Consider the following 14,604-nt stretch of genomic DNA (forward strand, 5'->3'; position numbering starts at 1 on the left):
GACACTTACCATAAACATACACACGTGCACTTTACATTACAATAGCTGCGAAGATGCAAGCGTCTTTCTTTTTCACTTTTGCTGTGGCTTCAAGCCATGATGTCCTGGGGCGATGTAACAAGCCATTCCTGTCAACCCGCACTGAAGATTATTGGTGTTTCCACCAGGGAAATATTTGCACTCCATCTTTTTTTTTTCCTTTCTCTATTTTTAGATCCTCTTGACAGGTGTGGGATACGGCACAATAATACTAAAGACAGGCTTGGTTGGGGGCGTCCCTTTAACCCATTTGATGCCAGAGGGGCCTGCAGTCCTCCCGTAGCATGTGAACAGGAGACATTACTTCAGTATCTCTTGTGTTTTGAATGTAGCCTTCTCAGGGTGTTCACTCACATCACAACAAATATTATAAATACATCTGTCTACATTGTACAAGCTGCTACATTTTTAATACAATATGAGGTGATCGGCTGAAAATGACTTGTGAATATAATGATATCTGTAAACTTCCAGCCTCCCACATCTCCTCCTCCTGTAAGAACATACATGTTAAAGTGACCCATATGCCTACAAAACCATTAACATGTTATTTGTATTTGTGTGTGTTTTTTTTAATAAATCAGTTCTATACTATGAGAAAATACTTTTAGCATATTTTTTAAACTCTGAATGACATTTTTAATGTATTATAATGTAACAAGCATTTTTTGTTTCTATAGCAACCGTTTACAAAGTCACATCCCATTCCTCTTCTGAAACAGGCTGTGGCACACCCCTTCTTGAGCCCTGCCCTCTCTCTAGCAGTGCACCAATTGTATCTAGTGACTGCCTGGTCACATGATCTTCCCCACAGAATTTAGCATCTTTGGTCCTCTCCTGCTGCATTGACAGCCATTTAGTGAACCCCGAGCCAAATCTTCGCCTATCAATCACAGGAGAATGGATTGATCGGCAACTTAGATAATTAATTATAATTGTGTAGGTTGTATTAATGCATATATTAAAAGGGGAAAACAAAAACAAACAAAAACGGCAGCTTGGACTGCTACTCTAAGGCACAGTAACAATGAACAGATGAGCATGATATGTTGGTGTTGTAGGGACTCGGGAGCATCGGGGCAGGTAGAGTAGGGATTGCAGTTTTCTCAACAGACAGAGTAGCAAATTGGTCACTGCCTTCGTAGTGAGCAAACCCGGCTCTAATCCTGTGTCAACTTTGCTTTTGGCTATGGGCAGCTGTCTCCATGTGACTCAGGCACCAACATTACATTGCGAACTCTTTGGGGGCAGGGACCCATCATGCCTGTAAAACTCTATGTACAGCACCTTGTACATTGTCAGTGACACATAAGAAGGGGTCTTGTAGAATTGCACAGATTAGTAAATATGAGCCCGAATGTCCTGCCCAGGCACGTACATTGATACAGTGCTTGATAATATATATATTGCTTAGCTCCAAGTCCTCCTTAACACTCACACATACTGTACATCCATGATGCAAGGAAAGCATGCTAGATCCAAATACCGTCAAACACTGACACTGCTCTTTCAAAGCATCAGTGTAGTGTCAAAAACATGTTGATGCGTGATTAGTAGCTCCCTATATGCATGTAATGTTTCATTGTTCAACGGAATGCTCCTTTATAATATACTAAGATACTGCGAGAAGTTTGGAGTCAAAGAAAAATATCCCTTTTATTGCAGAAACAGCGTTTATTGTTAAATAACATTTACTACCTACAAAAAACATTTTTATGTGGTCAAAGTGCCAAGATAGTTTGGGGTACTGCTAATTTTTTAATTAGAGACGCAGACCTCCCACCTACATTTATATTTGTTTTATAGCAGCATTTGAAGGCGGCGGGGACCTGCAGAGCTCAACGTCGCTATGTTTACCTCAGGGACCTGCCTGGTTCTCGAGATACTTCCCAGTTTAGTTACCGGGGCTTCCTGAGGGAGTTAAATGGTTGTCCAATAGGAAGCTGCAATAACGATGACACTGTGGCTTCCTATTGGTCCGAAGAACCCACAAGATTTTACGACCATTTTCTTTACTCAGGAGTTGGCTCAGTGAGTAAAGACGCTGACTGGCACTGAGTTTGAAGCAGCCTGGTTCAATTCCCGGTGTCAGCTCCTTGTGACCTTGGGTAAGTCACTTCATCTCCCTGTGCCTCAGGCACCAAAACCATAGATTGTAAGCTCCACGGGGCAGGGACTGTGTCTGCAAAATGTCTCTGTGAAGCGCTACATAAAACTAGCAGCGCTATACAAGAACATACTTATTATTATTATTACTCTGGAGGAAACAGAGGCATCGGGAACTATACTGGTGAATATCTCAGTAACCGGGGGGGGGCCCAGAAACTAAAAAGAATGCCGTGCAGTTTCGGAAGATCTGCCGGTTCCACTTTTTTTTATCTTTCAATTTAAATTGATTTTTTTTTTTGAAAGAACCTCTGTTTCTACAACATAACTATTATGTCATTCTTTATATAAAACGGTTTTGCCAGATTATTTAAATTCCCATGTTTTTAAAGTCAGACACAGCACCACTACTTTTTTTCCAGACCACTTCCTAAACAAGTCTTCGACTGAGCCACTGTTTGAGCCACCTGTGCTGAAACAAGATATCCTTAAAAAACCTGACCTGTTGGTGGCCCTTGAGGACTGGCGTTGCCCACCCCTGTCCTGAACACTTCAATAAATAATATACTGTGACCTTTAGTCAATGCAGAGTTTTGTTTTTCCTAAACAGATTATTGAACAAAACCGTCCATACACCAAAGCATATCTTTTGTGTGCTTTGCCAACCTAAATTTGAACCCTTTCCGTACTGAAGGGACCACCCACCCATTGCGGAGCAATTTGTTGCTGGCCTCTCATTGCTGGAGGGGTTAAGCTGGCCTTGTTCAGACTCACTATTTATTGCAATCATCTTCCTTCAGAACAGGCTAATTCATTGTTTTTCTCTGCTGGAATATTTTAAGTGTGATTATCATAATATCACAGCTACCAAAAGGGTCTTGAATGGGCCACTGACCTTGAAAGCGTTGTACGTTTAAACGGTGTTTAACATTCAAGAAACAAAATAGCTGTGACTTGCTTTATTAATGTATCGTCTCCAAAAATATTAACCCATGCGGCGTAAATAAAAGCCACACATGGCTGTCGCAAGCCTGTGGTTTTCCAAGAGAGAAAAAAGAAGCCATGTAGCATTTTGCCAATGTAAATATGCCTGCGATTGTCAATGATTTCTGCTGGGAATATTGCACGCGCTCAGTAAGTTTTCCCTTTGGTGGTGCACGGGTTTATGATTTAATTTTTACTGACATTCTACCAGTCAGATTATTAGCTTCACAAAATGAAAGTGAAATAATCCTGCATTAATTAAACAGGGCAAGTAAATTCCCCTAGTCAACTTATCTTTGGCTGGGAAGATACAGTGTTTTCCTCATAGAATATGTGGGAAGGAAAAAATACTGTGTGTGGGTTCAAATGAATCAACAGCCACAGTGTGTCACGCAGAAGTGTCATATTTGTTTCTTGGACGTGGGTTTGACTCTTTGGCACCGCAGAGTGTTCAATATATAATATATCTTATTTTCTGGAATGTGAAAAAAATTAGAGGTTCTTTTCTTCCAAGTAGTGTAGATAGGACTTGGATTTTCTCTTTTATATAAACAATGCGAATGCTTTTCTATATAACTCAACAAGCAGAATTGGGTAGCAAATGTGCCACATATTGGAGGTAAAGTCTCCCCCCCCCCCAACAGATCCCAAAATCAACAGATTTACCAGGCATCAGGCAGAACATTGTTGCCATAAAGTCACAAAGAGAAGCACAATTTGCCACTTTAAATACTGTATTTATTACTCTTCCCATCGAAGTCTATGGGGGTTATGCACAAAGCAGTGATAAGTGTTTTTAAGTGAGATAAATGCCTTTATTTCTCAATATTGCATGCAGTGCGATTCACAAAGCAGTGATAACACTGCAGTATCGCGCTTAAAAGGCTTTTTATCATCAAAACACAGTCATTGCTAAAAAAAATTGCGACATAAATTGCGCCATAAAGCATGTATCTCACTTAAAAACACTTATCACTGCTTTGTGCATAACCCCCAATGTATACACGTTTCTCTCTCAGCCCTGTGTTACGGACTCCCTAACTAACCCCTCAGTGTCTTTACTTTTCAAGGGGCAACAGTGTCATGTTGCCAGGGTAACCCTGGCGGGACCATAACTGGCATACGTACAACATGTGCCTAATTCCTTGGGGCATACCGAAAGCCAACCAACAAAACTCAAGGACAGCAATGTGTAAAGTCACCCACCATGCAAACACAGTAAGAAAGCTCCCCCAATCAAGACTCTCCCATCTGTGTAATCCTTAAACCATGGATCAAAATCTTCAACAATACTGAGTAATGTTAACCTTTTTAGCTATCTTTTTAATGCACTTGGTAAATTCTGGGCGAATTCTCACTTTCTAGGGAGTAATCAGGCTGACCCCCCCCCCCCGTCTCTGTTTCCTGTATCCGTGAATGTCATCAATCAGGAGTGATCACATGACGCACGAATGCTAGGGGTCCAGTAACACCGGTGACACTGCACCCCCGACACCTGAAAGGGTTAACTATTAAATGATCATTACTATTCATGTAAATAATAAATATTCCTACTTGATTAAGATCACTTACATTGATTGCAGTGGCTGAGGACAGTCTCGGAACGATTGCAACACACCATCCAAGCTGGCTAAGCTAAGGGCTGTGCAGGATTGCGATTGGTACATTTCTGCCGGCCAAATACAGCAAAAGAGAGCACTGCAAACGGGCAGCAAGTAACCGGACTGTGAGGATTGCTTGTAAAAGTGATAGAGAATTTACACTTGAAAATACTTAGCTTTGACAATCAGTGTTTTGGTCTCCTGCATTTTGTCTTGAGTAAGGTCCCGCTGGGTGTCCTGCTGTTCCATATCCTGGGACTACGTACGCGGCAAAGGCAGCTGAAAATGCCGGGGGGATAAAGCGTTTGCTAATTCGCTGAGCTCCAATAAGAGCTGTCGAAGCTCAATCCCGCGTTAAAGGCTGTTTCAGTCAGTGGCCGTGTGATGCCCCAAAGAAAAAGGCACGTGCATGTTTGACAGTCGTCCGGTGACGATACCGCCGGTCCAGCCAGTGTTGCCGCAGCAACATCAGAATGTTATCCCAGATTGTAAGCTTTCCGGGGCAGGGATTTCATTTCCTATTGTGTGACTTTCTTGCGCTTATTGTATTATAATTCCCTGTGCTGTATTGTCTTTGTAAAGCCCAGAGTATACTGTTGGTGCTATATACAAAACGTTATACATACAATGGTAAAGACGCCAACGGGTAAGTGGAAGAGACAGAAACAGGACTCAGACAGAGGGACATATATAAGTTGACATGAATGTGTAGGGTTGTCAATAAAATCTTTAGAGTGCCAAGTAGTGCTAAGTTCTCCTCCTGACTCTACTTGTGAATTATGGTGAAAGAGCCCTGCCTGCTGCCTGCTGCCTGCTGCCTGCTGCCTGCTGCCTGCTGCCTGCTGCCTGCTGCCTGCTGCCTGCTGAATTTAAGGTGGGGACTTTTGAGGACGGGACACTACAGCAGTTAATGCAAGATTAAGCTCTGATATGCATTGGTGAATACCGGCCTATACCAGAAATCGTTTTTCTGCCTTTAAAAATGAAATGAGTGTTATGTATCAAAATATATAGCTCACTAGATATTGGAAATTGGCTACATGTACTATACCAGGAGTGGCCAACTCCAGTCCTCAAGGGCCACCAACAGGTTAGGTTTTCAGAATATCCCTGCTTCAGCACAGGTGACTCAAACAGTGGCACAGTCGTTGACATTGACTGAGCTACCTGTGCTGAAGCAGGGTTATCCTGAAAACCAGACCTGTTGGTGGCCCATGAAGACGGGAGTTGGCCACCCCTGCACTATACTGTCACCATTGTACTAGATGCTGCTGCTCTGCTGACAGATTACTGGCCCATCTGGCAGTAAAAGGGTTAAAGACAACCATTTGTATATTCCAGATGTGTTCGATTCCGTATCTGAAGAAAGATTTTTGGTTTAACATCGTCTGTCAGTAGTGTTCTAGATCCAGCAAAAAAGCATTGCACGCAGAAAAAAAAGTATCTAGTTGACTATACTGTTTAATAACCCTGCCATTCTTAAAAGTGGAATCCATGATATTCTTTAGTAATAATAATAATAATAATAATAATAATAAATATTTCTTGTTGATGTTGCCTTTTAACAAGCATTTTGTATGCTTCCTACAGAGAGAATTCCACTTTTTATTTGACTATATTGCTCTCTAGAGGTACCTGTTCCTACCTGGTGGTTTATTTGGTAGTGTATAAAATGGGTTACTTTTTCCTAATAGGGAATAATGATTCTGTAATGGTTCACTTAAAACACATATAGAATGATTTTTATTATGGGTTGTGTTTTTGAGGAGGTTGAACCTTCAACCTCTTTGAGGCCAGAATTACTTATGACAAAGATCTTAGCTATGCATCGCATGATCTGTGTTGTATGGTAGGAGAAGGTTAATAGCTATATCTGTATACGTTACACGCCTCCTGTTACCATTTGCAGAATACTGTATTATACTTGACAATGTATTTACAGAATGTGATAGCAAACAAATCTAAATGGCGTTGTTTAAAAAATTGAGAAAGACTAGTTAAATGGGTATACCATGCAACCGATGCAGGTTGTCCAAGGCATATGCAGAATTCAGTATTATGGTGAAAAGGGTTACAGCTTCATAGGCAAAATATATCATAATACACTGAAAAGTTTATATTTGGCACAAATTGAAACTGCATGTAGTTTTCTCTAAAATAGCCATGCAAACACACGAGAACATAGGGAAAAGTGAACATCACACACAGCAAACATAAATCTCCATGCTGCAAAAGAATGACAGACGATCTGAGTTATGCATTCAGATTTTTTTTTTCCCCCCAAGAGGTATGCAGAATATATATTAATATAGTGAAAGTGTGTGTTTAACACAACAAATCGAAATGGCATTGTTTAGAAAAATGGATTCACAGGTAAAGTCTGTATAATCCGCATCATGTTCAGTTTCCCCAAGAGATAGGCAGCATATATTATAATACAGGGGATGCGTATGTCACACATCCCACAAGAAATCTACATCTAGCTGGGAGCAGAACGGCAGGGGGAACGGAGGGACTGGCAGGTGGATAGTTATGACACTTTGAAAGCACATGTACAGATTCATATTACCTTCTTACCTAGCAGTCTTCAGTCATTGTGTTCAGGTAAGACAAAGCTCGTCACATTTTATGGAAGGTTTATGTAAAACGCTAGTCCAGTTGCAAAACTGCAAAGATAAATCTTCTGTTAAAAAGTAAGTGAGATTATTTTCTAGATACAAAGAGTATTGGATTATTTCACCTATTTTAACATAAGGTTTAAAACTTGTTGGGAGCGAATGAATGGGGTGTTTCACGCTGCGGTTTGACAACAAAACATTGAATTTAAATAGCGTGCGAGATGCATTAGGTGTTAAGTAAATAATCTATTTTATGATTGTTGTAAACATAAAGGACAAACTCTGAGCGGTGAACAGCAATACAGAAGTATTTGTTCTAGCTGTGTGCATTATAATTATGCAGAGTTTTCAAACTGATTTATAACAGTGTTGTGTAAATTGTCAGCCCATCGTAAAAGAATTACATATTAATATAATTATTTTTCTGTGTATAATTATCTAAATTAATGTATTGCTTTATTTAATTCTTTATATAATTTCCTAATCCTTCCATTTTCTCTAGATACATATATACTGTAGATATATGCGCAGTGTGTGTATTGAATATATATAGATGTGTAAGGGTATGTATATACAGTGAGGGGGTCTAATTCCCCTTAAAACATATCACATAACTACGGGTTATTAGAGCACAACTAATCTCCACATTTTATTTGTATTTCTTTCCAAAACAATGCTGACGGTTTTATATAATAATCAATTGCAGGATATGTTGTCATTCTCTCATATGCATTGCACACCTCTGGTGGTTTGAATACATTAAATCTGCTGCCAATTTTACCTAAGGATTGTTGACTTCAGAACACAAATAGCAGATGATATATTACACGTTTGCATCTAAAAACCTATGTATGTGCATGATTCATAGGTGTAGAATTCTGGAACTAGTGCAGAGATGAAGAATATGTATGTTTTTAACTCCAGTTCCTGGTCCTCTAAGGGGAACCCTTCAGTCACAGAGGAAGAAGCCAACTGCTTTGTCTCTCGATATAGAGCGTTGTCCGTCTAGGAACCACTGGCAGTGAAGACAGTCGTTTGGCTTGATGAAAGATTGGTTGGTGGGAAGGTTGTGTTGGTTAATAGGGTAACAGCAGGGGAGGAGGCAGGCAAAGCCTTGTTGGTAGATATGTGAAAACATGAAAAGAAACCTGCCCTGGAAGATGGTGTGATACCATTATCCTACAGACTAAAGAAAATTAGAAACTATAATCCTACAAAGTGAGCACATCCTGTAATTTTTTTTCTTTCTTTCTATACAAATATTAATATTGCCTATGAAAATATCTTATTATATGAATGTACAGCACGCTTAATTGTGCTCTTTTGGACAAATGAGAAACAGTTAATCGCTCACACTCTCTGCATTATACCAGGTACCGAACTTGTTGTGTTACAGTGAACAGTAGCTAATATAGAAATGTGCTTATTGTTAACCTACTGTATAGAATTATACATGGAGACAACAATTAGAGGCATCAATATTGCAGAGATAAGGATTATCATGCAGAAGGAAAGTGGATGCCTCTTTTAAATGCTGACAGGGAATGCTTGCTTTATTCTTTTATGGTATTTTAAATTCTGGTTTCAATCAAAATGTGCTCAAAAAGGCATTTGAATGCTGTAAAATGATTAAATGTCTCCCCTGTTAAGGTTTGAGACTAATCTTTTTTGTTGTATAGTGTCTCCAGAATGCTCGCATTTTACTCCTCGTCCCAAAGCTCTTTTTATTCACTGCTCAGCCAAATTTACATCTTAATTGCAGGGTTCACATTTAACAATATAGACAGCGTAATGCTACTGGTAATTAAGCTTTTACTACCTGCTTTTATACAGTACACGGTGACATAGTTTTGCAGTGCGAGCTCCCATCCCTCATACTTCAGGTGCTGTTTTCGACACGCATTGTAAAGAGGCCCGGGTGTCTGACTGGACACAGTGTTCTGGAAACCAGCCTTGTTTTTTTGTGGGTGTTGAAATTGTAGGTAGAAGACTATCATAGTTTTTTTCCCCCTATACATGTCCATGTAATGGAGACATTTGAGATAATACTGTGTTGGGCTCTCTGTTTCTCTTCTATTGGTGTTCATGGCGCTATGTTAAGATGATAAAGATTGTGCAGGAAGTATGAATAAATACCCAGATAATGTTTTGTGGGAAGGAAAACTAAAATGACCTGTGAGCCTCAGAGAAGATACATTTCAGCTAGTTCAGGGACACCTTTAAACTTTCTAAACACAAAAGGACACAGGTGTGAATGTATAAGGCTCTAGTCATTTATTAAAGAGAAACTTTTGAAAGAAAAGGCTCCTACCTTCATTCTAAGATATACCATTTTAAAGAACTTTAGAACACCTACAGTAGTCACCTATTCACGCATTTGTTTGGCGGTTTCGTCTCGCAAACGTATTCACCGTCCCTCGGTTTCCCTGGCATTGAAGAGATTGGGGAACATCGCGGTCGAGGAAATTGTATCCATTTAAAAAAAAAAAAATGGTGTAGGAACGCAGTGGGGGAAAAAAAGAAGAAGTGATTGTGCTCTGCTTTCTGACACTGGCAAAACCCAGCTGCAGGGGATATAAGTTTTTGATTTTGCCGCACAGACTATTAGGATGCGTTCCGCTTTATCTTGTTAAAAGGGAAAACAGTGTGAGGTTAGTCGGCTGTAATCTGCTCACTGTCAAAAAAAAAAGAAAGCCATTGATCAATGCGGCCGCCTCAGCTCCTCTCATTGTTTTAACATAATCTGAATCCATGTGCTAGAAGTGTTAAATTTGGTTTAGATCTGCCTGCTCGCTTTAAAAAGAAATGGGGGTTGACAAGTGCGTGAAGGCGTGTGTTTATTTAGATAAACATATGAATGTGCGTGTTTGTCAAAATTAACCCCTGACGGTTTGGGGAGATTTTAAAATCCCGTCACTTGGGTCCCTTCATGCCCTGAAGCAGTGAAATGATGTTCACCTTCCTTATCATTAATAAAGTGATATTCATCTTGGTGGGAGCGAGCAGTGCGTTGCGTTGGGTGGCAATGTGTTGTGGGCTGAAAGGTTTTTTTTTTTTTAAGGTCGGACACAATTTTGGCCCCGCTGAAGCGGGAAAAAAAAATAACCGTTCATTTTAATCCCCCGCCGTCACTGATTATATTACTGCGGGGGGAAAAAAAAACGCAACGGATCCAGCCGATAAGATAAGGGACAAATGAAACGCTCAACGTTTATATATGAAATGCACCGCACACAACAGGGCGACCACAAAGCATAACACTGTGTGGAAATTTACACACAGATAATAGCAGCACAAACTTCATTTCTCTGCCTTCTGGTGATAGCTTCAGAAAATAAAACGAGCCCTTTCATTTGACTCTGGTGAGTTGTGTTTAATGTTATAACAAACGTTTAATGCCCAAACAGAGAAGCCTTTTATTTCCCCTTTGTACTGTAGCCCTAAGGAAACATTTGTAGCACAGGAGAGAAGTCCCTCTCTCTCCCTCAGTTTTCTGTCTGTTTCACTCCCCTCCCTCAGTACCTGCCTGGCTGTCACAATGTGCAGAGCTTCTGCCCTCCCCTGCTCTCATTGGCTATCCTCCCACCAATCCAGTGGCCAAGTGGACCAGAGGGACTGCATATGTAAAGCCCTACTTCATATTAATAAGCTCCAATCGGGGCTTTAAGTCCTTGATTAGGAGAGTGTGAGAGCTTTTGGTCCCAACTGGCTGTGCCTATAGGCTTGTCACCAGGAGAACATTTGTGTTAATTGCACTGTGCTCTGTCAAGGAAACTTTGATTTATAGCTGGGGTGCACAAATAATGGTTGCCGAGCGCACATGGATTCGGTAGAACTTTGCCTCCCTGAATCTTTTTCCCTGCACTACGAAGAAGAGTAGGTATCTCTTTTTTTCCCCCCTCTCTCCTTAAACAATGCTTTATATTTATTCCAAGATGCAGGTAGAGCTAAGAGGATTTCTGTGCATGAGTGATTGTGTGTGCCTGTCTTGTCTCTTTGTGTGGAGGTTGCTGCTGCTGCTGCTGCTGCTGCTGCTGCTACTGCTGCTAATTCCGTAAGTGCTGAATTGTTCTGTTACCTTCCAATGTGAGCCCTGTGACAATCACGGGAGCAGCTGTGTGACAGTCACTTCTTATTCAGGTACTAAGAATAGGCGCTGTGCACAAAAGCTCAGTGAACTGTTCAAATGTGCCTCTCACTAGTAAACATCTTCCTACAAAAGCACTGGATAGAGTACAACCTGCAGCTAATTTCTAGCACCGAATAGCTCTGGTTGTACTCTCAGTTTGTCACACACTTAGAATAAGTGACATCCTCTGCGCCGTAGCAAGATGACCCGAAACTCTGAAATGGCATGATTGTAGAATTATTTGTGAAGCGGTCTCCGGTATTTCAGCCTCAAGTAGCATTCTACAAGGGTAAGCATTAACTCGCTGGAACACGGGCGCTGATCAATAAGTAACTGGGGGCAGCTAAGAGATTTTGTAGAAACTGGACAAGGAAGGAGTCTGCATTCCAACGTTATCATTATTTGCAACATATACAATTTTGATGAAATACTGTAGGTATTTCCTTATTATTAAGGAATTATCGGGGGAATCTGTTTCTTTCTTTTCTTTTTTTTTGATTGCATTGTTTTGCCCGTCGATACTTTTATTTGTGCCAGTCTGCATTTTAATGAAATAATCTTGTTTCAACACACGTGACATCATTTTCTGGCAATGGGAGAAGTCAGGCAGATAAGTATCTCATGAACTTAATTTTTTTTGCTTACGGTCAGGATTTCACGTTAGCATATCTAGGGAGCTGTCATTGATTCATCTGTCTCATGTGGAGGTAGTTATACTGCTCTACTAACAAAGTAACAGAGGCGGCTGCAATTGTGTAAGGGGCATACACGTAGTGTTCATTCTTGTAACTATTGTGTGCTGAATATAGGACCATGTGTGGATGTGTCAGTGAGAGAGTTTAGATCTAGCTGCACACACACACTGTCCTGAGTGTCTGCTCATTGCAATGCTAATTATAATTAAGCCTAAGAATGAGCTGTGACTGTAAGCTGGATAAAAGAATAAATACATGTGAAAAGGCAAAAGCAAGGTAGATAGGTTAGGGAGTAGTAACCTCAGGGATCAATGACTAACACCTGATACATTATTATTCCAGAGTTAAAAGATGATAATCAAAAAGGTAGGATAAGAGGTACTGAAAAAAGGTACAGAATAAGATGTGAATTATATGTCAGCAAAGAGAAATACTAAGTAGAAATATAATATCTAATATCTTCTTTGTACTGTATATACTTTTTTTGTATCAGACATTGCTTGAGCCTAAGTTTTGAAGTTTTATTTGAAAATGAATACACAAACAGACTTTAAAACATGGTCACAGCTTTGTCATTGCTAAAGAAGCTTCCTTGAATTTACCTTCTTATGGCTAATTTAAATGATTAGTTTAGATAAGCCTCTTAAAGAAGATGCCTTTAAATGATCTGTGTGCATGTCTTTCAGTGAATGTCAGATATACAAACTATTTATTTTTGTATAATTATTTTGCCTTAGGGGGGGAAAACACGTTGTGATGTGTCTTTTTGATAGATCTGTGGTTTGGTGGACAGACAGCATTATTAAATGATAAATAACAGATCTGTCTATCTGTGTCAATTAATAAACCACAGAGTTTATGTAGTGCATTCTGTTACTACTTATACATGCAGTCAGCGGCTTCCCAGTTATCTGATTTACACACATGTTAAAAAACAGAGTTAAAAATATATATATAAATATTACCAACACATTACACATTTTTCAAAGGATCTCTTGGTAAAAATTGACAGCAGTATTTTGGAAGCAACCAGCCGACTGTCCGCCCATTACTGGGTGTGCTCTGATTTTAAAGCGGGGAGTGTTAAAGAATGTGATAACTTAAGGCCAGCTGAATGCATATGCCCTGTTCTTTTAAATAATAGTTAATAAAGTAACAGATGCAATTCGTGTATCTGCCCATTCTGACATATGTGTCAATCTAATCTTTGGAAATGAAACAGTAGGCTCTTCACATAAAACCTCCCTCCACCTCTGATTAAAATGTAACGTTGACTAAAGGATTATAGAGCTGACTTAATTTTACTGACTGTTTTAACAGTTGTCACAGCTGTTGGGAGGCGGAAAGGCAAATGAAACACCAAAAAAGGGAAAGCGAAAGCTGGTGGGTAGTAATAGTTTAGTCAAATTAAACATCATATTTAACAGCGAAACAGGACAAAAATGACAGCAAATGTATTGAAATGAATAACTTCCCAAACCCCCATGCCCCACTCTGGTTCCCACCACACTTTTATACACAGGAAACCTTTAGGTAGCGGCTAATAAAATGTCAGAAAAGAAAATATATCCCCTCCCCAGTTCAAAAAACAGAAGCAGAACGTAAGGGAGACTGGAGGTTTAAATCGTACCAAGTGTAATGTAGATAAAGAAAAGCCCACTGCTTGTCAAGAGTCCAAGATAAGGAGACATTAGTACTACAATAAAAGAGTACACATCTTAAGTGATTGCTTTTAAATGATCAGGTTTCCAACTGGGATCTCTGGGTTCGATGTTTTCCTCTCTGATCCCCCCACCAACCCCCCTTAGTTCACTCTTCCCCTAAAGTTTTACCCCCAGAGAGTTACGTCAGTAAGGTGCAGAAGACGCCCGAGAAACTGCGGCTTCCAGAAATCTTTGATGGAGTTAAGTTAGTAGGAAGCGTCAGTGGATTTTAGTCTCCATGTCTGGAGAAGGGATGTATATAGGCTTTTGTGTTAAAAAAAAAAAAAGTTACAATTTATACTCTGAATTTGTTGCTTATGGGTTTTTATTAAAATGTCCACTAACTAAGGGTATTTAAAGAAAGCCACTTGCACGTCAAAATTAAATTGTACCGTTTCAAACAGAAAAGAACTCGCTGCGTTTCCATTTTTCCACTCTACGGTGTTTTAAATAGTGGTTAATATATAGGATCTTCTATCCACATTTACATTTTCAGTCTGACAGCTCAGCCTATTCCGGGGGAGTGTGGCCCATTTTACAGAGCTGAATGCTCATTTTAATGTGTTTATGGTTGTGCTCTTTTATTTACTGAGCCTAGTGCGTTGCAGCTGTAATTAACCCATGTTATTAGCAAAGCTCTTGTGTATATCCATTAATTTCCCCAGAATGGCTGGTCTTTCTGCCTTTCACTGCAATTTTCAAGGTGTATTATGTGTTTTCTTGGAGTTA

The 14,604-nt window shown here is 39.9% G+C and overlaps 1 protein-coding gene across 9 annotated transcripts in view; it reads left to right on the forward strand.

The window, feature by feature from the left end:
- Positions 1-14,604, forward strand: part of ESRRG (estrogen related receptor gamma) — a 768,405-nt gene that overhangs the window by 550,083 nt on the left and 203,718 nt on the right. For 2 of the 9 annotated variants that reach the window (XM_075595599.1, XM_075595598.1), the window contains exon 1: positions 10,992-11,224. The exons of 5 other annotated variants lie outside the window; for them this stretch is intronic. Coding sequence is in view for 2 of the 4 variants with exons in the window: in XM_075595598.1 (XP_075451713.1) it covers positions 11,169-11,224 (56 nt within the window). In the remaining 2 variants the exon portion in view is untranslated. Of the gene's footprint in view, positions 1-10,991; positions 11,225-11,314; positions 11,767-14,604 lie in introns of those variants that run through there. 2 more of the 9 variants (XM_075595604.1, XM_075595607.1) reach the window with 2 other exon arrangements.

This window comes from Ascaphus truei, chromosome 4, assembly GCF_040206685.1.
Source record: "Ascaphus truei isolate aAscTru1 chromosome 4, aAscTru1.hap1, whole genome shotgun sequence".
NCBI classification, from domain to species: Eukaryota; Metazoa; Chordata; class Amphibia; order Anura; family Ascaphidae; genus Ascaphus; species Ascaphus truei.